General features: G+C 37.7%; 1 protein-coding gene across 2 annotated transcripts; it reads left to right on the top strand.

Annotated features, from left to right (window-relative positions):
- The first annotated feature begins 9,292 nt into the window (after window positions 1–9,292).
- Window positions 9,293–20,823, top strand: rassf8b (Ras association domain family member 8b). Of its 2 annotated transcripts, none has more exons than XM_063004122.1 (4): window positions 9,293–9,460; window positions 16,267–17,147; window positions 20,109–20,238; window positions 20,505–20,823. In XM_063004122.1, the coding sequence occupies exons 1-4, from the start codon at window positions 9,349–9,351 to the stop codon at window positions 20,615–20,617; spliced, it is 1,236 nt and encodes a 411-aa protein (XP_062860192.1). In that variant the 5' UTR covers window positions 9,293–9,348; the 3' UTR covers window positions 20,618–20,823. The 2 variants fall into 2 exon arrangements, with proteins under 2 accessions (XP_062860192.1, XP_062860184.1); XM_063004114.1 differs by having other exon boundaries at window positions 20,499–20,823.
- The last annotated feature ends 2,088 nt before the right edge of the window (window positions 20,824–22,911 follow it).

Here is a 22,911-nt window from a genome sequence, read left to right as displayed (position 1 = left end):
ATCCCAGTGTAAATGCAGGAAATTGATTTTCAATTATTTCTTGCACTTCTTGCTTTGTAAGCCTGAAGAAGGTTGTCAACCAGTTTGATGTAGTTTGGCGCTTGATAGATGCCAAGGAAATTTTCAGCAACATCCTTGAATGATTTTCAAGCAGTTTTCTGAGGTCCCACCAGCAGCTCTTTGAACTGATTGTCATTCATGACGTGTCGGATTTGTTTTTGGCATAGTTATTCTTGGGAACACTTGTCTCGAATAACGAAAACCTTCTCTCTCCTTGTTCATTGCTTTCCCAAAAATTTTAATCAGCCCGAGTTTTATGTGAAGTGGAGGCAAAATATCTTTGTTGGGTCCACAAGTGTTTTATGTGCCACATTTCTCTGCCCCGGAGTCAACTGCTGACGAATTGGCCACTTCTTTTTAGTGTAATGTGACTATCACAGCTGTCCCATTTGCAAATTAAGCAGCAATACTGAGCTGCAATCCAAACAGCAGTGCCGCTAAATTTTCACAGATGTTCCAGTTGTAGTTGCTATACTTCATGAGTTTCAACAACAGTTCCATGTTCTAGTATGTTTCCTTCATGTGTGCAACATAACCAACAGGTACTGAACAATAGACATTGCCATTGTGCACCAAGACAGCCTTGAGGCTTAACAATGATGAATCAATACAGAGACGACATTGTGTCGGCTCATGCTCACAACCAAAAGCTACAAACAACCCATCAATGTCGCATAGGTTGTTGACCTGTGCAAAAACTTTAAGTCATCTTGACAGCTTTGAGAGCCAGAAATTTAAATAGAAAAAACGGAACATTACAAGGTGATTTCTGTTAGTGAAATAAAAGAAGTTAAGAAGTAAAATCCCTGTTGACCAGTGTAATTATTTTTGTCTGATATACTAGAATAGGATGAAGCCCAAAATGCCTGTGTTCAAAATTACATTATATATTGATGCATGTTAACTCAAAATTTCAACCATATCTTTAGACTTGGTGTGGTCAGTCATCAGAAACTGTAGTTCTGAATCAAGTTGGAATGACTGATATATTATGCACATTAGTAAACTTTAAGCTTAGGTCTATATGGATGCATGGACATAGAACACGTTCGTGTTGCACTACCGTAATACTACTCAAATTTGAGCCCTCGCCATTTTAGTGCGGATACCTTGACTGAAGTGGTTTGAAGGCGAGAGTGGAGGAGCATGATAGCATACGTTTGCAGTCATCATAGGGGTGCGCACATCAGGACAGGAGATACAGACAGATATAAAGGTACAAAATTAAAATGACGTTGCTGATGTCGCAGTGTATGGTGTCTTGCAGAATTATGCTCTGCATGAGGGTTGTTTCAAATTTCACGGGGCACCTTAATAATGACTGTAGACGGTGTCCTTTAAATACTTCAGGACTCAGGATTCAGGACGCAGTTAGCCGCACTGTTAGCTGAAATCTCCATATGCGATAAACATAAAATAAAACAACATAAATAACTGCATGCTAAAAGCTAACGGACTTTTAATACCGGTGTGTAACGATATCCAAACGGTTACTTAAAGCTATGGATACAGGCATGGATGCTTAGAATAAACTGATTGTTAGTTAAGATACTTGTTTTGCATGACATAGGCGTACAACTTACCATCGATCCAATTATAGCTACTTTGGGTTGAATAGGACTGAAACTAGTAGATATAAGCAAAGAAATCGCGTCGTATGTTTACACTTGTTAAGTTATTACAGTTTTTCTCGATTGTTTACACACAAATACTGGTACTTGAGACACAATGACCACGACATGTAACTCATGCACCAACCCCCTGAACCAATTCTGCTAAACTACAAGCACAATTCCTGCTTTACACTCAAATTGCAGTTCTAAAACATGCTTTTTTCAAAACACTACACAAAATTTTCTGCATTTGGCACAATTTTCATGAAGAAAATCCCTTGTTTTCACAAGGAACACACTGTTATTCAAAACTCTAAAGTTAATTGCCCTTCTATGCACACTGACCAGGCACGTGCACAGACATTTTTGGGGGCAGGTGCTCAAGCCAAAAAAAAGGGCACCCATCGCCAAAATTATTAATAAAAAAAAAAAAACACGGTAGGATATTTAACTTATATATTTATTTTTGTTAACACAATCAATACACATCTAATCAAATAACTCAAATTATCAAATTGCATAAATAAATGAAAAACAGGCAAAAACAAGGCCATATTGTGCGTGCTTTTTAATAACCAAACAACTGATACTGATACATCTCCCTCATTTGCTTTACTGATAGATGGCCTAATCCAGGATAAAAGAGAGCTGTTACCCTGAGCTGCTTGCTGTAGTTCCTTTTCTTTCTGCTTTTGTAACCTTTCTTTTCTTGGCATTATGCTGCAAAATTTGTAAATGAGATAAATCAATGTTGTGCATAATAATCAAGAGTGACTTTTACTGTTTTCTACTGGGCCAGTGATAGCTCGGTGGTTAAGGTACTGGACTAGTAAGCAGAAGGTTCCCGGTTCAAGCCCCACCACCACCAAGTTGCCACTGTTGGGTCCCTAAGCAAGGCCCTTAATCCTCAATTGCTCATTGTGTAAGTCGCTTTGGATAAAAGCATCTGCTAAATGCTGAAAATGTAAATGTAAAATGTTTTCTGACAGAGTTGAAGCATTACACTAATAATATAACATTACTAGTACCAATTTACCTCACCAGACTGTCATGTAGCTCAACTTAAGACCTACCTTTGATTTCAAATCAGAAACCCACTTTGGGTAGTTAATGTTAACAATGGGCCTATTATTATGCCAATAAAATCAAATAGACATCTAAATAACATTTTCCTATTTATTCATCATTTTTTGTATGCTGTTTTATATCATAGAGCATTATATTTAGCCTTCTACATATATTAGTTTGTAATGTTAATTACCTAGCAAAATTATTCCTCATTTGTAAACTGTTGAAGTATAAATGCTTGCATGAAAATAACTCCTTGACTAAAGGTGGCTTTTCCTACACAGCATTTGGGCCAGGATGCTGTAATTATAAAATATTGTATGTTTGTATCTATTTTCACATCACTTTACTGTGAGAGCTACTTGACATTCTCCTGCAAAATGTTTGTGCTCATGCTTTTTTTTCTTCAGGCTTTCACATCAAAATAAGCAAGATTTTAAATGAAACAAAACTAGTGAACTTGTCTAATTTGTAAAACAGTAAAACTGCCTTTAAATTCTCTGTCTGTCTGCTGCAGTTTGTCCCCTTCTTCCTTCATTAAACATGACAAACGTCAGTAAACAGCTGGACGAGGCTTTGAAATCACATATTTCATGACTCATGATTACAAAATGTGTAGGCCATGCGTTATGCATGGATGCCCTTTGTATGAAACACTGTCATTACCTGTCTGTCTGATGCTGCGGGTCAGAGGAGAAGTGTGTATCAGCGGTTTGGCCTGGCGCTCAGCACTGCATGAGTGCTAACCGGAGGAGGAGGAGGAGGTAGGGGCAAGGTCACATCGGGGCAGAATTCTCACAAGAACTCAAATAAATGCCCGTCAGATATCAAAACACTTTTGGCAGGAATTGATGACAGAGAGGGTCATTTTTATTTTTAAATATTGATGAATGTAGAAAAAATTGGGCTCCAGCAGAAAGGGCACTTTTCTCATCCAGGGCAAAAGGGCAGGTGCTTGAGCACCACTAGGGGTCTATCTGTGCACGTGCCTGACACTGACTCATCACATGGGCAAACACCTGTCACACAGGTTTACAATTAGCAATCAGCGCTTTAGCATGAAAGGGCAACAGGTGAGCTCTTCTGTTTTGGAGCAATGGATGCCAACATTGGAAACAGAGCCAGAGGAGTGAGAGTAAGAGGAGGAGGACGGGGAGGACGAGGACAAGGAAGGCGAAGGAGGGGAAGGAATATCATCGGCCAGCGTGCCATTGTTGAAGTCCCTGGCCAGCGTGGAGGGAACATCACTGTGCAGCATTTACCCACCACGGCGTCATCCATCACCATGCTACCCTTGGCCCCTACAACACTGCCCATCTGATCACATTCCTGACACCCTACACAACACACTCATTCCACCAGATCAGATAGACGGCCCAAAGCAGCTCAGGTACGTTGTCATTTGGGACAACGTGAATTTCCACCGTGCTGCTCTGGTTCGTAACTGGTTCACTGCCCACCCACGCTTTACAGTTGTTTATCTCCCTCCATATTCTCCATTCCTCAATCCTATTTTTTTCTGCCTGGAGATGGAAAGTGTATGACCTAAATTCACAAACGCGTATACCCCTTCTCCAAGCTATGGAAGACGCATGTGGAGATATAGTAGTTGATGCTGTTCATGGCTGGATTCGCCATGCTAGGCGATATTTCCCCCGCTGCTTGGCCAGGGAAAACATTGCTTGTGATGTGGATGAGGTGCTGTGGCCATCCCGAAACAGAAGAGAGGATGCAGCATAGTTTTTTTTTTTTTTTTTTTTTACTGTAACTGTATACAGTAAATTCTTCTGTTGTTTTGTATGTAGACCACTGTATGTGCAACTTTGTGTTGGTTGGGATGTACACTGTGTACATTGTTTTTGTGGGAAAAATAAAATATATTTGTTACTGTGTATTTGTGTGTATAAAAACAATATTGCAAAATATTTTACAACACACTTACAGTGTATCACAAAAGTGAGTACACCCCTCACATTTCTGCAGATATTTAAGTATATCTTTTCATGGGACAACACTGACAAAATGACACTTTGACACAATGAAAAGTAGTCTGTGTGCAGCTTATATAACAGTGTAAATTTATTCTTCCCTCAAAATAACTCAATATACAGCCATTAATGTCTAAACCACCGGCAACAAAAGTGAGTACACCCCTAAGAGACTACACCCCTAAATGTCCAAATTGAGCACTGCTTGTCATTTTCCCTCCAAAATGTCATGTGACTCATTAGTGTTACTAGGTCTCAGGTGTGCATAGGGAGCAGGTGTGTTCAATTTAGTAGTACAGCTCTCACACTCTCTCATACTGGTCACTGAAAGTTCCAACATGGCACCTCATGGCAAATAACTCTCTGAGGATCTTAAAAGACGAATTGTTGCGCTACATGAAGATGGCCAAGGCTACAAGAAGATTGCCAACACCCTGAAACTGAGCTGCAGCACAGTGGCCAAGATCATCCAGCGTTTTAAAAGAGCAGGGTCCACTCAGAACAGACCTCGCGTTGGTCGTCCAAAGAAGCTGAGTGCACGTGCTCAGCGTCACATCCAACTGCTGTCTTTGAAAGATAGGCGCAGGAGTGCTGTCAGCATTGCTGCAGAGATTGAAAAGGTGGGGGGTCAGCCTGTCAGTGCTCAGACCATACGCCGCACACTACATCAAATTGGTCTGCATGGCTGTCACCCCAGAAGGAAGCCTCTTCTGAAGTCTCTACACAAGAAAGCCCGCAAACAGTTTGCTGAAGACATGTCAACAAAGGACATGGATTACTGGAACCATTTCCTATGGTCTGATGAGACCAAGATTAATTTGTTTGGTTCAGATGGTCTCAAGCATGTGTGGCGGCAATCAGGTGAGGAGTACAAAGATAAGTGTGTCATGCCTACAGTCAAGCATGGTGGTGGGAATGCCATGGTCTGGGGCTGCATGAGTGCAGCAGGTGTTGGGGAGTTACATTTCATTGAGGGACACATGAACTCCAATATGTACTGTGAAATACTGAGCAGAGCATGATCCCCTCCCTCCGGAAACTGGGTCGCAGGGCAGTGTTCCAGCATGATAATGACCCCAAACACACCTCTAAGACGACCACTGCTTTATTGAAGAGGCTGAGGGTAAAGGTGATGGACTGGCCAAGCATGTCTCCAGACCTAAACCCAATAGAACATCTTTGGGGCATCCTCAAGCGGAAGGTGGAGGAGCGCAAAGTCTCGAATATCCGCCAGCTCCGTGATGTCGTCATGGAGGAGTGGAAAAGCATTCCAGTGGCAACCTGTGAAGCTCTGGTAAACTCCATGCCCAGGAGAGTTAAGGCAGTTCTGGGAAATAATGGTGGCCACACAAAATATTGACACTTCAGGAACTTTCACTAAGGGGTGTACTCACTTTTGTTGCCGGTGGTTTAGACATTAATGGCTGTATATTGAGTTATTTTGAGGGAAGAATAAATTTACACTGTTATATAAGCTGCACACAGACTACTTTTCATTGTGTCAAAGTGTCATTTTGTCAGTGTTGTCCCATGAAAAGATATACTTAAATATCTGCAGAAATGTGAGGGGTGTACTCACTTTTGTGATACACTGTATGTATGTACTGTCTGTAGTAAGTGTAACACTGAACAAAAAAAAGGCCTAAGTCAAAGTGTTTTACATTCATCATAGTGTTTTACATTGAGCACATCAGTGTTCAACTGGTTCTTATAAATGTCTATTCATATGATGGTTTGTGTGTGTCATCTGAAAACAAAATACCATTTTGAGAAGAGATAACATTGTTTTGAATGTAAAGTTTCATTTTGCAGAAGTATTGAGGGGTTTTGCCCATTGTGTGTGTTTTTTTATTTGTGTGTAGAGTTCTGAGAGTATGAGGCATGCTTTCCGAAAATGGGTGTAAACAATCGAGAAAAACTGTAATAGGACACAAATCCTAGTTGAATAGAATATAATTCCACCAGACACTTCTTTTATAAAATTAAGTCTCAACTAGGACTTGAATAATTAGTGTGATTGCAGTAGGCATTAGAATAATAATAATAATTAAAGAATAATAATAATAATAATAATAATTATTATTATTATTAGCTCGACAAAGTCAACATTATGTTTTTCTTATTCTTCTTATTATGATATAGTTTTGACAAAGCCAACATTCAGGTTTTATTCTTCTTCTTATTTGTGTGATTGCAGTAGGCAAGAACACTCGTTATCCAATAATATTATTCAAATTTGTTTTATTGTTATCCATTAATCTTCTTCATCATCTTATTATTATTATTAGTTTAAGAGGCTTTATTGTCATTTCAGCTATATGCATATACATATTATATCGACACAGCGTTCCTCCAGGACCAGGGTGCAACACAGAACACAAGTGCAAACAAGACAATATACATAGTGTAGATAAAAACAGTACAATAAATACAAGGCACATTTCTAACCTAAAAAGTGAATGGATGGAACAGAAGACATTACGGGACAAGTAAAGACAAGTATGGTGTTGGCCAGTACATGGTACTGAGTAAATGTCAAGGTAGTTACATAGAAGAATATTGGGCAAAATGCTATACCGTGCAAAGATGCAAGTAATAATACAGTCACTGAGTAGTTGAATGTGTTTTTAGATCTGTGTTGGCTGGGTGTGTGCCTGCATGCATGCGTGATTGTGTGTTTGAGTGTGTGTGTGTGTGAGTGAGTGATAGAGTGTTCATGAGTGTGAGATGTTGCGTTCATATGTGTGAGTGTACATGTGTGTGCGAGTGTATGTATGTGTGTGTGGATGTAAGTATGGATAAGTGTGAGAGCGTGAATGTGTGAGTTGGGCATATGTGGGAGAGTATATGTGTGAGTTTGTGAGTGTGTGTGCAAGTGTTTGAGTGCGTGTGAGTGTGTGTATGAGTATGTATATGTGTGTATGTCCGTGAGTGTGTTGGAGTGTATGAGTGTGTGTTTGTATGATTGTGTGTGTATCAGATGCCTTCACAAAGTTTTTTCCTTGCCACTGTTGCCCCAAGAAACAAGGAAAACTCCCTTTAAATTACAAAGATGACATTTTGAGAGGAACAAGACTGAACTGGGACCCACCCTGTTTGGGTGTCCTGGAGAATAATTTGAATAAATTACAATTAAACAAACCATACATATAAATAAAATTATTTCTAACAAAAGTGAAAATCATAAAGTTCATCATATTTCAGCCAGACTGTGGTAAAGTCTAATAATGAGTTCTGGACATTGTGTGTGCAGAAATGGCAGATTCCCATCATATCCAGCAGGTCATCCAACAGAGGCAGGGAGCTTTTTCCAAAGTAAGTGGGGCTATAAGTTAGTGGGGCTATGTAAGAGAATTAATTTTAATTCTAGTATCTATACGTAAGTCTGCACCTTGTGAATGATGTAAACGGCTGGTTTGTTGTACTGAATACATTCACTTAAATACTGTTGAGCCAGACTGTGTAGCACTTTATAGGTTAGTGAAAGTATTTTGTGTTTATGTGGAATTTAATTGGCAGCCAGTGCAGAAATTATATAATAGGACTAATATCATCAAACTTTCTATATCTAGTTAGCACTCGAGCTGCTTCGTTTTTAACCAGCTGGAGTTTGTTTATGGATCTACCAGAGTATTTAGTAGGAAGATGTAATGTAACTGATCCTGTATGGATCAGTGTTTAGCGTCATTAACAGAAAGTATGTTTCCAGGTTTTTTTAACTGAGTGGGGGTTCACAGAGAAAGCATTAAGGTTAACCATCAGGTTAGACAACTTGTTCTAATACATCTGTTTTATCTAAATTAAGTAGAAAAAAGTTAAACATCATCCAGTCTTTTATGTTGTTTACACAATCTTCAGTTTTACTGATTGGTTTGGCTGATACATACAGCTGTGTGTCATCTGCACAACTGTGGAAATTGATGTAATGTTTATGAATATTTTTTCCTGAAGGTAGCATGTAGAGTGCAAGTAACATAGGTCCCAACATTGACCACTGTGGAACATTATACTCTACTTTTAAAGTTTCCAAGTATTAATTATTTACATGAACAAATTTGGAGCGGCCAGACAGATAGGATTTAAAGAGAGTGCCAGTCATTTAACACCTACTGTATTTTTAGGCTATCCCGTAAAATATTATGACCTATAGTATCAATTGCTGGATTGAGCTCTAACAGAATCAAGATACATCCATTATCATAGGACATTATTAGAGCATTAACTACTCTATTTAATGCTGTTTTAGTTCTCTAGTTTGGTCTAAATCCTGATTGAAATGTTTCATGAATGCTGTTTCTCTGCAGATAACAACATAATTGTTAAAAAGCTTTTTCCAGAATCTTGGAGACAAAGGAAATCTGCCTATAATTAGATCCACAAGATTTAAGATTAACTGCACATTTAATTTATTTGACTACATATAGGGTTATATTTATTAAGGTAAACAGGGGCTCTACAATGGCAGGGAGTAAATCTAAAATGTTAAAAGTAACTTGCTCCAGGTAAAACATTTCTAATATAATTTTTACTTTTATTTTTCATACATGAAATCTCCAGAGCACAAGATCTGAAACATGTTAAGAAGAGTGTGTGTGGAGTGGAAAACATAGATCATCCAGATGAGAGACATGGAGTTAAAAGTGTGGGTAGATGGAGTGCAACGCATAGTCTGTGGGGTCACTGAGGTCACCACATGTCAAGAGGTTGTGATCGCCCTGGCTCAGGCTATAGGTAAGGCACTGAATACACATGATTATGATTTTTATTCTTTTTTGTTTTTTTTACTTTTTTAATATTTTTAACATTAATAATGTAAGGCATGTGTTAAACAAAATGTATTTAATGTGTACTATTTTGTTTAATTAAAGCGCCTGTATAGTATTACTTGATTTGTAACATGATTTGTAATCAGCTTCAGTGTTTCTCAGAAAAGTTAAGTTATTAGTGATTGGGGTGGCACGGTAGCTCGGTGGGTAGCACTGTTGCCTCACAGTAAGAAGGTCCTGGTTTGATTCCCTGGTGGAGCTTTTTGTGTAGAGTCTGCATGGGTTTCCTCCAAAGACATGCAAGTGAGGTGAATTGGAGATACAAAACTGTCTGTGACTGTGTTTGATATTAAACTTGAACTGATTAATCTTGTGTAAAACATGATGTCCTAATAAAATCCTAATAAAATAAAAATATAAGCGATCAGTCATCTAGTACAGTTGTGGTCATCAGTATTGGCATCCTTGATTGTTTAGAATAAAAAGCCAATATCTTCAGAAATAAGTAGCTATATACCAACTTTTTATCATTAGAATATTTTAACATGTCCAATTACATTCAACAAAAAAGCTGACGTTTCAACATAAATTCAGTCATTTCAAAATATAAAAAAGAAATGTAATATATAACATGGACAGGATTAAAGGCACCCCTCCCTGATACTTGTATGTACAACCTTTGACAACAAAGACAGCCTCCAAATGTTTTTTGTAGCTGTGCTGTCCCTGTCTGCTGGTCAAACCTTTTTCTTACACTTGGGAGAACATTTTACTTTGATAATCCACTGATTGACCTAATTGTTTCTGCAACACATTCAAGGCCACCAGTCCCAGAGGCAGCAAGGCAGCCCCACAACATTATGGATCCTCCACCATGTTTCATTGCAGTTTTTTAGCTCTAGTTTGGTTTTGCTTGTCTATTTTCCCAGAAGGATTGGGGTTTGTCTATATAAGTTAACTTTCTTCAACACTGTAAGCCCGAATAAGTTCAATTTACTTAAAAAATTTAAGGAAACCGGTTGCGCTAAAAAAGTTGGTGGGCCATTTATATGGATACACCTAAATAAAATGGGAATGGTTGGTGATATTAACTTCCTGTTTGTGGCACATTAGTATATGGGAGGGGGAAAACTTTTCAAGATGGGTGGTGACCATGGCGGCCATTTTGAAGTCGGCCATTTTGGATCCAACTTTAGTTTTTTCAATGGGAAGAGGGTCATGTGACACATCAAACTTATTGAGAATTTCACAAGAAAAACAAGTGCTTGGTTTTAACGTAACCTTATTCTTTCATGAGTTATTTACAAGTTTCTGACCACTTCTAAAATGTGTTCAAAGTGCTGCCCATTGTGTTGGATTGTCAATGCAACCCTCTTCTCCCACTCTTCACACACTGATAGCAACACCGCAGAAGAAATGCTAGCACAGGCTTCCAGTATCCGTAGTTTCAGGTGCTACACATCTCGTATCTTCACAGCATAGACAATTGCCTTCAGATGACCCCAAAGATAAAAGTCTAAGCGGGTCAGATCGGGAGACCTTGGGGGCAATTTCTTTTGCGGTGTTGCTATCAGTGTGTGAAGAGTGGGAGAAGAGGGTTGCATTGACAATCCAACACAATGGGCAGCACTTTGAACACATTTTATAAGTGGTCAGAAACTTGTAAATAACTCATGAAAGAATAAAGTTACGTTAAAACCAAGCACACCATTGTTTTTCTTGTGAAATTCTCAATAAGTTTGATGTGTCACATGACCCTCTTCCCATTGAAAAAAACTAAAGTTGGATCCAAAATGGCCGACTTCAAAATGGCCGCCATGGTCACCACCCATCTTGAAAAGTTTTCCCCCTCCCATATACTAATGTGCCACAAACAGGAAGTTAATATCACCAACCATTCCCATTTTATTTAGGTGTATCCATATAAATGGCCCACCCTGTATAATGAAAACTGCTTTTCCCAATAATTCTACTTATTATCTTGAGCTCAATTGAAAAAAAAAAAATCTTCCTAGTTTAAGGTTTCTTCTTAGTTTTCATGTTAATTACATTTTAAATAATAATTAGAAATGTTTATAGAAAAACAGACAGAATAATAAAATTATTTTTCTTTTATTTCACTTCAGAAGTATTTACTTAAAATACAACATATTAAGAAAACATCTTTAAAACTGTACAAACTGTATATAAAGTTCTGATGAAAGCACAAACAGCTCTTTACAGTAACCATGAACCTGTACTCAGTTTCACACAGCAAGCTGATTTCTTAACGTTTGGCTGGCAGCTCTCTAAAACAAAACAAAGAAACAAAAAATAAAAGTAATATCAACATTAATACCATTCATTTAAGGATTAAAATAAAGCAAGCCAGCACACTCTTTGCTTCGTATGAAGGCTAGCATGCTAACATGGTAGCATGTAGCCTAAATACGGCAAATAAAACAGCGCTGTTTGATTATTTATTTAGTGTCAAGCTTAAGATAATTTATTTTAAACAAAATTGTTAAATAAAGTACAACACTTACCAAAATTAGACTGAAGTACATGCTACTCAAAAATAGCACAATTAGGAAGAAAATGTTCGTCCACTTAGTTTAACAAAGGTTCCACTTCGCAAAAGACATTCGAGAAAGACAAGTTTACTTTTGCAAAAAGCCTTTAATGAAAAGTAAAAAGTAATTTGCAACAACAGGTTACAAAAGTTAAAACAAATGGCTACCCAAACACAAGAAAATCATTTTTGCCTGATTCACCAACAGCAAGCTGAAAAAAGGCGGACTTACACGTAAATTAACTTTTTTAAGTTAATCTGATTGAAAAGTAATTTTTTTTGTTTATTAAACTTAAATCTTTTAGCACATTTAAATGTGTACTCAAATGAGTACAATGCAAAAAAACTTAAATAATTTATGTATGTTGTACTAAAAATTTTTGATTAGATATAAAGTCCGGGCTTACAGTGAAGTAGCTGGCTTTTTGTGCCCCATTTTGTTCAGTGTGCGGTATATGGTATGGGTTTAAACTAGGGCTGTCAAACGATTAAAATTTTTAATCGCGATTAATCTCAGAATTTCATATAGTTAATCGCGATTAATCGCATTAAAAAAAATCTGTGTAAATGTTATAGAAAACAAGGATTTTTAAGTGAAATGTTACAATTAAAATGGTGAACACATTTTATGCTAAATGTACTTATGTTAAAAACTGCTGGGACAAGAGAAAACTGTAAGGGAGTTTTATTCACTCACATACTAGGCAGTAAATGTCAGATTGTAGGTTAGAATTTCTCCATCAGCAAACATTGTAGATCAGCGGTGCTTTAGGTGGGATAAGGCGTAGTTATTGTATCAGACTTGTCTGTGGTTGTATCGTGACGATGGTTTGATGGACGTTTCTACACGAAGTGAGTGTGTTTTGACCCTTTGGGGCTTCCATAGTTCATGAACTAACGTGCTCGACTCAGCTTTCCGGTATTCGGTACAGAAGAAGAAGTTAATTAAGTGTAATAAAGTGTTCTGCTCCCGACAACTTGTGAATATAGCGTGTATTTATTTCTTTATTATGCAAGTGCATCACTACCACGATCGGTTACATTATGTTAACAAACCGCAAATGAAAAACGGTGGCAAGTCCGACATTAAAACGTTTGTTCTACCAGTCAAGTGTCAACATGAACTAGAATTTGCGTTAATGGCACAAATTTTTTTAATCGCGTTAAATTGAGGTCGCGTTAATGCGTTATTATCGCGTTAACTTCGACAGCCCTAGTTTAAACCATTACTCCCAAATGTCTCCAACTCAGCCTGAGGTTCTTTGAATGTTATATGTGGGTTCTCTGCCACATTTCAAACCACCTTTCAAAGGTTCTGTCATCAGTTTTCCTCTTTCCACCACCTGCTTTATGGTTTCTGACTGATCCATGAGTAGCATACTTCTTGATAACATTTTGAACTGTTAAAGCTGGGATGCTAATTTTTTGTAGTAGTTATTGTATCCTTTAAACTGCTTGTACTTGCATTTCTGCATTTTTGGTCTGCTCAGACAGCTCTCTTGTCTTTATTGTAAGCAGGGAATAAGCTTGTAAGCTGGCCTTTTTAAGCATTAAAGTCACCCACCATTCATACACTAAAGTCATGTGAGCACTGACAAGATGGAACAGGTGAGTTTATTCTAACTAATCACAGGGATCTTGTGTTTTTCTGTATCAAAGACTAGGGGTGGGTTTATAAAATCGATTTTTCGATTCGAATCGATCTTTATTTGAACGATCCGATATCGATTCATATAAACGCGAGATCGATCTTTTAAATACGCCCCTTTTTACGGTGCACACGGAAATCTGTTACCCCCTTTAATTTCGTGTGACCAGCCAGTGTTTTTTCATGCAACGAGATCTGACCTGCACATCAGTTTAGCATGGCAGAAGCTCAAGTTATGACCACTACACAACTTTTTGCACTGATTTTCGCTCGGCGACGGGTTGGTGCTGGATTCGGGAGGAACTCGGTGTTCACTCTGCAATCAAAACTCGGCTCTCAATCAATGTGAGAAACAGCGAGGGGAAACACAGGGGAGAGGTTGTAAACAGGTGGAGCGCAAATATAGTTTCTATCAGAATACATCAGCACACGCGAGTTTTACAGTATTTCTGACCTGATCGTTCTCTACAAAACAAAATATTTATTAACCTCCAACTCACTATAGAACAAGCCATGCTGCTCGTGTTGCCAAATCCACTCAGATTCATTTATTTCATCAGCGCACACACTTTGATCGCTCGCTACTTGTTGATGTGCATGTTTGGACGTGGTATCATTAAACCTTTCATCACTTCACACGTGTGTTTTCTTGACAAAATGTAGTTTTGGAGACCAGAGAAGCTCGCCTGTGATTCCCCCTGGTGATAGATGGTGTAGTGTAAAACCCCCCATCGCCGATCAGTCGTGTAGTGTGAACATTACAGCGACCAGGTGTTAATCAGAGTGTCATGTAGTTTAACTTGGCATAAGCTGTTCAACAGCCAGGTGTATGTTTACATTACATTTACAATGTTGTAGCGTGTCAGACATATAAAATAATAATAAAAAATGAATGTTACTGTTTTCTGTTTTGGATTAATTATTTATGTAAACAAAATACACAAATATTTTTAATAATGAGTGTTTTTTGTACAATTATCACATTCGTTCTCTGAACATCTGTACATATTTAAACAAAACCTGTTAATGTAACTCAAATATGCCTAAATGTGTCGAATCGAAAATCGAATCGAATCGAAAATCGAATCGAAAATCGAATCGAAAATCGAATCGAAAATCGAAGATCGAATCGAAAATCTCGAATCAAATCGGGACCTTGTGAATCGGAATCGAATCGATCCAGGAAATTAGTGGCGATACCCAGCCCTATCAAAGACAGGTAGTTACAGGTGACACATGATTTGTCAGTTCAATTTAATGTCAAATACAGTCACAGGAAATTTTGTATCTCCAGTTCACTTTGCATGTCTTTGGACAATGGGAGAAACCAGAACTCTCAGAGGAATCCCACACAGACACAGGGAGAACATGCAAACTCCACACTGAAAGCACCCGGTTGCTTTACCTTGGAATCAAACCCAGGCCCTTCTAGCTGTTAGGTGACAGTGCTAGCCACCAAGCCAGGGTGCTGACCAACAGCATGAGAGCATGTCAGGATGTAAAAAATTAAGAAATAAAATGTAAGACTAAAAGTGAGCTGCATTGTTGCCTACTGCTTACCTAGGTAGCTGCCTAAGTAGAGAGGATTCTAATAAGACATCGACTTGTAAGGCATATTAATTTGGACACATTTCTTAGACAGCGATTACGGCGATTACCTCACCACAGTTTTCGCATACTAAGCTAACACAGTTAGCCTCAGGCCATTCAAACCAATAGGCTGAGGCCGCACAACTTACATCTAAACGCCAGCTAACATCTAAATTGTCCCTGACAAGACCGAATTTGCAAATAAATTACACTGAATGCTGAGATTTCCTTTACCATAAAGGAAGCATCGGAGACTCCCTTATTATTCAGTCAGATTATAGCTTCAAAGTAAAGCACCTTAGTAGGCAGCATTTTAAGGTATCAAAGAATTCAGCCTCTCGGAAGTGTGCATAGAAAAACGTAAAATGCTGTCTATGTAGAGCGCTCACTAGGTTTTCAGACAGACCCAATGTATTAGAATACTTTTAGAATTCATTATATATTCCAAAAACAATAGTTTTCCAAACAATTCCAAAAACATGCTCAGTAGTTGAAACGTTGAATGTATTGTATTTGTACACTTTTCAGTTTCATACATTTGTAAATCATTGCTCTCTGGTTTTATTTACAATTTTCCTACTAACTACCTACCTTCTGTTTGTTAATAGTGAACACATGTCTAATTAATAAGTGAATCAGATGTTTTAATTTTTTTAGATCATTTTAGAGGTTTGTTAATAGTGAACACATGTCTAATTAATAAGTGAATCAGATGTTTTAATTTTTTTAGATCATTTTAGAGGTATGTCAGTATGGTAGAGACTACCCTTGAACAATATAAAGACAATGCTGTAATTCAAAATGCTCTACATGAAAAATAAAAGCATTAGAACGTAAAAAGTATGATGTATGAACATAAGTATCTACAGTACAAATTATTATAAAAAAGTAGAAGAAATATAAAACCACAGCTGTGATACTTAAGATTATATATGTGGATTGGTTCACAACTAAATTTATTTATTTAAAAAATTTGTTACAGGGCGCACAGGGAGGTACACCCTTATAGAGAAATGGCATGAGACAGAAAGACATTTGGCCCCCCATGAGAACCCCGTGGTGTCTTTGAATAAGTGGGGTCAGTATGCCAGTGATGTCCAATTAGTGCTACAGTGCACCAGTCCCTCACTAAGTGAGCGCCCCACCTCAAGGTCCTCCATGCTGGGGCCTACATACTACCCATACCACCAGAGTCTCACTCCGCTAGCCAAGATCTGCCCTATAACCACAGATAGTATTAAACGATGTGAACCCAGGTGCAAGTCACTGCCTTTCAGCAGCAGTGTCAAGGGCTTACGGGACATCTTTAGTAAGAGCCGGGAGCCAGGAAGAGGCTGCAGTGCTACTCCAGGCCCGGTGGTGCAGGAATTGGGACGGCTGGTGCCGCTCCAAAAAAAGAAGCTTAACTCTCTGGAGCGGAAGCTGCAAAGCTGTGAGCAGGAAACCCAGTGCAATCTTCTGACTGAGAAGGAAGAGGAGGAGTTGCTGTGGCTAGAGCAACAGGTGCAAGAGATGGAAACAGAGGTGCAAGAGCAGGAGTTTTGGGAAAATGAGCTGCAACTTGAGCAGGAAAATGAGCGGAAACTGCGTGAACAATTACAGCAGCTAATAATTCGGTTTCAGGAGTGTAAGGCAGAGCTGTCTGTGTACATGGCTCAGATACAATGCATGGAGACATGTCTACAGGCTGAGCAGCTTCAACGAGAGCTTTTGCAGATGAGGAAGGCAAATAAGGAGGATCTCTGGGTGCAGATGGAAAACATAGACACTGAACTGAAAATGCAGGTGCATCAGGCTGCCAGGCTGGAAAGCAGCTGCAGAGCAGTAAATATTTCTCTGGGACAGTTCAACCTTCAGCTTCAGGTAAGCCTGACTTAAAAAAAATAAAAACAATTAAAATAATAAAATGATGAGACCACATATGTTTGTATGTGCCACATTAAAATGCAATGATGACATAGGAGAAATGTAAAATGCACTACACGTCTTTGCTTTTTTATAGCGACATGCAGAATATGTGCCAAAGATCCATTACATTGATTTAACGTCACTCAACCTCCTAACAGAAAAATAAATGCAGGTTTGCATTTAAAAGTATGAAGTGCAGAATATGTTAGAATTGAATACAAATAAGCTTGAAATTAATTAGCAGCTGCATTACATTTCACTGTGTGGTGCTTGAATGACCATCGAATTTCAGTCCCATGCAGTGCATGTGTTCAGGCCCCACTGAAACTGTCCAATTGCAATCCTCTACCGAATTTTAAGCATGACTGAGAAACCAGACACAAGTAATTGCATGTAGCTGTAGCTTTATTTAGAAACCATGTATTTTCAGGACAGAGTAAAAAAGGAAATAAACACTTTAATTTATCAAGTTGAGGATGGTGTAGTTATAGTCAACTACATGCTTTTCAAAGTTGATCGGCTGTTAGAAAGCATGGGACAGGTTCTTGCTGTACAATGGCTAAAGAATGGGCACCTCATTGCACACTTACACACACACACAATTACACTAACGTACACACATGCACACACTCACATTACACACACACAAACTCTCACACGCATACATACCTTGTTCCCTGGACTCTGACATCTCCAAATAATACATGCAACTATGACTCTCGCACTTAGAAACTGTATCCTAACTTATATTTTCCACACTGTTGCGTTTTGCACTGTTCTTAATATTAAAGCTGCTATACAAACCATACTTTGTTGCTTATATATTAGAATATGTTGTATATTCTTTTCCTTACTTTACATTTACTCAATACCGTGTACTGGCAAACAAGACACTGGTCATTTGGTTCCATTCCCTTCACTTTTTCAGATCCGGAAATGTGCCTTGTATTTATTGTAAGACTTTGTAGTAATTACTCTATTTTGAATATGCATTGTGTATATTGTGTTGTTTCAGTATATACTTCTTTTAAATGCAAACCTACATGTATTGTTTTTCTGTTAAGAGGTTGAGTGACGTTAAATCAATGCAATGAATCTTTTGCTATTCTGCATGTCACCATGGAAAAACAGTGACATGTATATTGCATTTTAGATTTTCCCTCTGTTGTGATTGCAAAAAAGCCGTATGATGGATTAGTGCACTGTCCAGGGTATTCTTTGACCTTGTGCCCAGTGTATCCCAGTGGAATCTGACCTGCCACAACCCTAACCAGGATAAAGTGGGTGATGAAAATTAAATTTAATTCAAATGTTGTTTTTTTTCATTTCTCTTTGGAATGTTGTAGTTAAATCTGAGGTTGTGGCCTGTTGTAATAGTAGTAAAGTTTCAAACGTCTTGCTGAGCTTTCACTTGCAAGACCCTACAGTGTTTTCCCACAGAGCTTAACAATACCTGGAGGCAGGCCTAAAAAGGGGGTAAGTTGCATTAGTATGGGGTTAGCACATATATGTCTATATTTTGAATATAAGGAATATGACCCAGTTGTATGTAAAAATTCTTATTTTCTCAGAACAGATTAATGAATAAAATAGAAATGTGACAAACTGCCCAGCATAATGCTATTAAAAAGTATTTTGCCTCCCTTCTGAAATTCTTTTGTGCATTTTTGTCAAATGTGTGTTTCAGATCATCAAACTCCTTTTTTATATTACACAAAGATTACCCTTAAAGCTCACACATAGCTGGGTTATGCAGCAGGACAAAGAACCAAACCACACAAGCAAGTCCACCTATGAATAGCTTAAAGGAAACTAAATTAAGGTTCAATAGTCCAAGTTCTGACTTAAATCCCATTAAGATTATGTGGCAAGACCTTAACCCTTTCAGACCCAAATTATGTTCCAGTGAAGGAAAAAATAATAATTGTTTTCTGTCTGTAATGAAGTTTGAGCAGTCCATGCTTAAAAACTCTCCAGTGCAGCTAAATTAAAAACAAAGAGGAGCAGGCCAAAATTTATCCACAGTGATGTAAAAAACTCATCACAAGTTATCGGAAATATTTGCAGATGTTACTGCCAAGAGTGGCGCAATTAGATATTATGTTTTGGAGTTCAATTACCTTTTGGTATCACATGGGTGATATAGGTTTTTAATAAGTCGTATTCTTCAATAATGATAAATTAGCTAAAATAAAAAACAAGCAAATACTTTTTTACAGCGCTGTGGAGACTTACAATTGTTACTGAATACAGTGTAAGTAATTGAGGGTTAGGGGCCTTGCTCAAGGTCCCAACAGTGACAGCTTGGCAGTAGTGAGACTTGAACCAGCAAACTTTTGATTACGAGTACAGTACCTTAACCACTGGGCTACCACTGCCCAAAAAAGAAGGTGCACCAAGCTTGGTAGTATAGCAATACCTGGTTGCTGTGTAGAGCAGACAGAACAAGCTCCTGTTCCAAACTAACAAATGAAACAGAAGAACAAGAGTTTCTAAGAGTCAATAGCTTACATAATACGTGACTTACAGAACAACAACTGTAAGCACAGCTTGACTCAGTAAGCAGTAAGGGGACTACTGTAAAGTACTGTAAAGACTACTGCTGACTAGAAAAAGGTCTTGTGTAAATTTTACTGCCCTTCGCGCAGGGTTTTTTACCTTCAGGCCATGTTAGAACTTTCTTAGAAAAGAACAAGATGGTAGGCTTCAAATTAAGGACAGTTCAGCACAGCCTTGTAAACACCATTGAGCTGGTTTGGGATAAGATAGACAGATGGGTAAAAACAAAGCAATAGTGATGGGAAGATTATTTTAAAACATATTTGATTCCTCTTGTTGAAAGAATGTTCAGCTATTTTATTTGCAAATTGTGTCTGCTTTGATGAGTCAAAACAAAGCACCTTTTTTTTTCTTAAGAAAAAAGAGCAGGAGCTGGACCAGTTAACTAAGGAACTGAGACATGTAAACCTTCAGCAGTTTATCCAACAAACTGGCACCAAAGTTACTGTGCTACCTGCAGAACTCATGAAAGCAAAGAGTAGCAGAGGTACACAAAAACACTGACTTCATATTGTGCATTGTTTATGTATTGTAATTGTGTTGTATAAAATCATGGTACCTGTGTGGAACATGTAATAAAAAAAACAATGAATCATGCAGTCATTGTTCTTGATTATTTTTAGAACAGTACAACATTAATTAAAAAAAAAACATTAAAATTAGTTTTTCAAAAATTGTGAACATTTAATTGTAGTTTAAAGTCTGACAAACTGTGTTATAAAAAACTTTTGCTTTATTGTCCATTAGAGTCAGAGCAATCCAGTTCTTTGCAGCCTCTGGAATCAGTTCTTCCACTTTCCACCGATCTGCAATCCCTACAAAGCCCTCTGACCTCCAGCTTCAACCCAGATGGAATTTATGTTTGATCATACCTGAGCCAGTGCACATCTGTAAATGATCTGACCATAAACTGCATTTTAAACTCAGTCCACTCAGTTTCTTTACAGTGAAAGCTGTGAAATGTTCTTGTTTAGCTGATAGCTTGTTTAGCTAAACAATCTACTAATTTCTTTAGTTCCGTCAGAAGTGTGTCTGTGCAGCCATTTTCTGTATTTCAAATCGCAGGTATTATATCAGGTTACAAAGCTTATCATGACTATACTTTTTCAATCAAGAAGATCAGTGGGTCTTTCCATCTGAATGACATGTTAAAATGTCAAATAAAAGGTTTATGAATGAAAGGGCAGCTAAAAAATAAAACACATTTATTTAAACATAGCAATATCTTATGGTCATGCAGTCATCATTGTTCTTGATTATTTTAGAACAGTACAACATTAATTTAAAAAAATTCACCACAGGGATTTCTGGTGTCTTAACACTTTGTAATTAGGGTTGTTGGACTGAGGATGCTTCTGTAGCATGCCTGGTTTTTATTAAATTGTTAGCTTTTGGTAACGCTAGCTTTTGAGGATACAGCTACAGATGAGTTCAATCTCAACAATGTTATTTAGCAAGGATCTTGGAAATTGTTTTGTACATCACTGCTGCTAAATTGTAATGCTGGATTATTTTAAAAATGGTTATTTCTTATTAAAATGTCTGAATCTCTGCTGCTGTTCTTGAATGTCTTGTCAATAATAGCTGGAGTCTTGCATTAGTCTGCACTTTATACGCTATTGAATTAGACTCGAACTTAAAGTACCAGACCACAAAACAAATGTGACTTAACAACTACATTTTAGTCAATTTAATAGAGTTTACATAGCACATTATCATAACATAGGAAGTATGGGTATGTGTGTGTTCTGTCTTTGTTTTATTAAAAAAAGCATTTGATGCGAGTTACATTAGCAAGTGATGTAACTCACCTAACTTAGAAAGCAAACTTGTGGATATTTGAGGGTTGATTACAGAAATATTCTTTTCTCTTAACAGTGGTTTTTATGAGGCAATAAAACACTTACAAATAATTTTTTTTTTTTTTTTTTTCTCCTGATTCCTTGAATCTTTTCACAATATTATGTTCAGAAAATAGTGAAAGGCCTAGATTATTTGCAGTCTTGCATTGAGAAATGTTATTTTTTAACTAATTGACAACTCTCCCATAAAGTTAGGCACAAAATGAGAAGCCTCATGTTAACCATGTCCAGAAGCTGTGTTGAGTTTTCTGGGCTCTGATGCATCTGGGATGGACCATCACACAGTGGAAACCAATCAGTATTTCAGAACGTTTTTGGAAGAAATAGATGCTGTGTGCTCCGAACCAAAGACAAAAAGGAACAACCAGACTGTTGTCAGCAACATGTTCAAAAGCCATGTCTGTCATGGCATAGGGTTGTGTCAGTGCATTTGGCAAAGGTAATTTACACTTCTGTGATGGCAACATTAATGCTGAAAAGTACATTGAGATTTTAGAGCAACATATGCTTCCTTCAAGACGTCATCTTTTCCAAGACAATGCAAAACTACATGCTGCACACATTACAAAATGCAACAGCAACCCTGTGCTATTGCACATCTTTTTACATGTTTGCTCAAAGAATGAGACAGAATAACACCTAAAACACTAAATCAGTGAGTATCCAAAGCGTGTTAAGTGTTGTGAGAAGGAATGGCAACATTACAAAGTGCAAAATGCTTTACTGTCACAACTTTTTTTGGTATGTGTTGCAGGCCTGAAATGCAGGAATGAATGTATACCAACAAATAAAATGAAAATGAACATAAAATAATCTCAAAGTAATCTTTTTTTATTTGCATTTTCCATACTGTCCTAACTTTTTGAGTGTAATAGAGTAACATCGTTTTATCCTTACACAAAAAGCAGGTAAATGTGCACACAGATGAGAGTATCATGATTGAATATAAAAGAAGATCCACCAAGGACTCAGGCTTTGCAAGCAAAGATGGGTCATCGTTCAGTTGATTTGATCACTTCAAAAAGAACATTTCTCAATTTAAGCTTGCAAATTTATCATTTTCACTCTCTACTGTACTTACTATTAGAAAAAGATTTAAGGAATCTGATTGTTTGTTTATTAGGATTTTAACGTCATGTTTTACACTTTGGTTACATTCATGACAAGAACGGTAGTTACTCATTACACAAGGTTCATCAGTTCACAAGGTTATATCGAACACAGTCTTGGACAATTTAGTGTCTCCAATTCACCTCACTTGCATGTCTTTGGACTGTGGGAGGAAACCGGAGCACCCG

This window comes from Trichomycterus rosablanca, chromosome 1 (genome assembly GCF_030014385.1).
Source record: "Trichomycterus rosablanca isolate fTriRos1 chromosome 1, fTriRos1.hap1, whole genome shotgun sequence".
NCBI classification, from domain to species: Eukaryota; Metazoa; Chordata; class Actinopteri; order Siluriformes; family Trichomycteridae; genus Trichomycterus; species Trichomycterus rosablanca.
The sequence above is the reverse complement of the archived record's forward strand: the minus strand, read 5'-3'. Positions and strand labels throughout refer to the sequence as shown.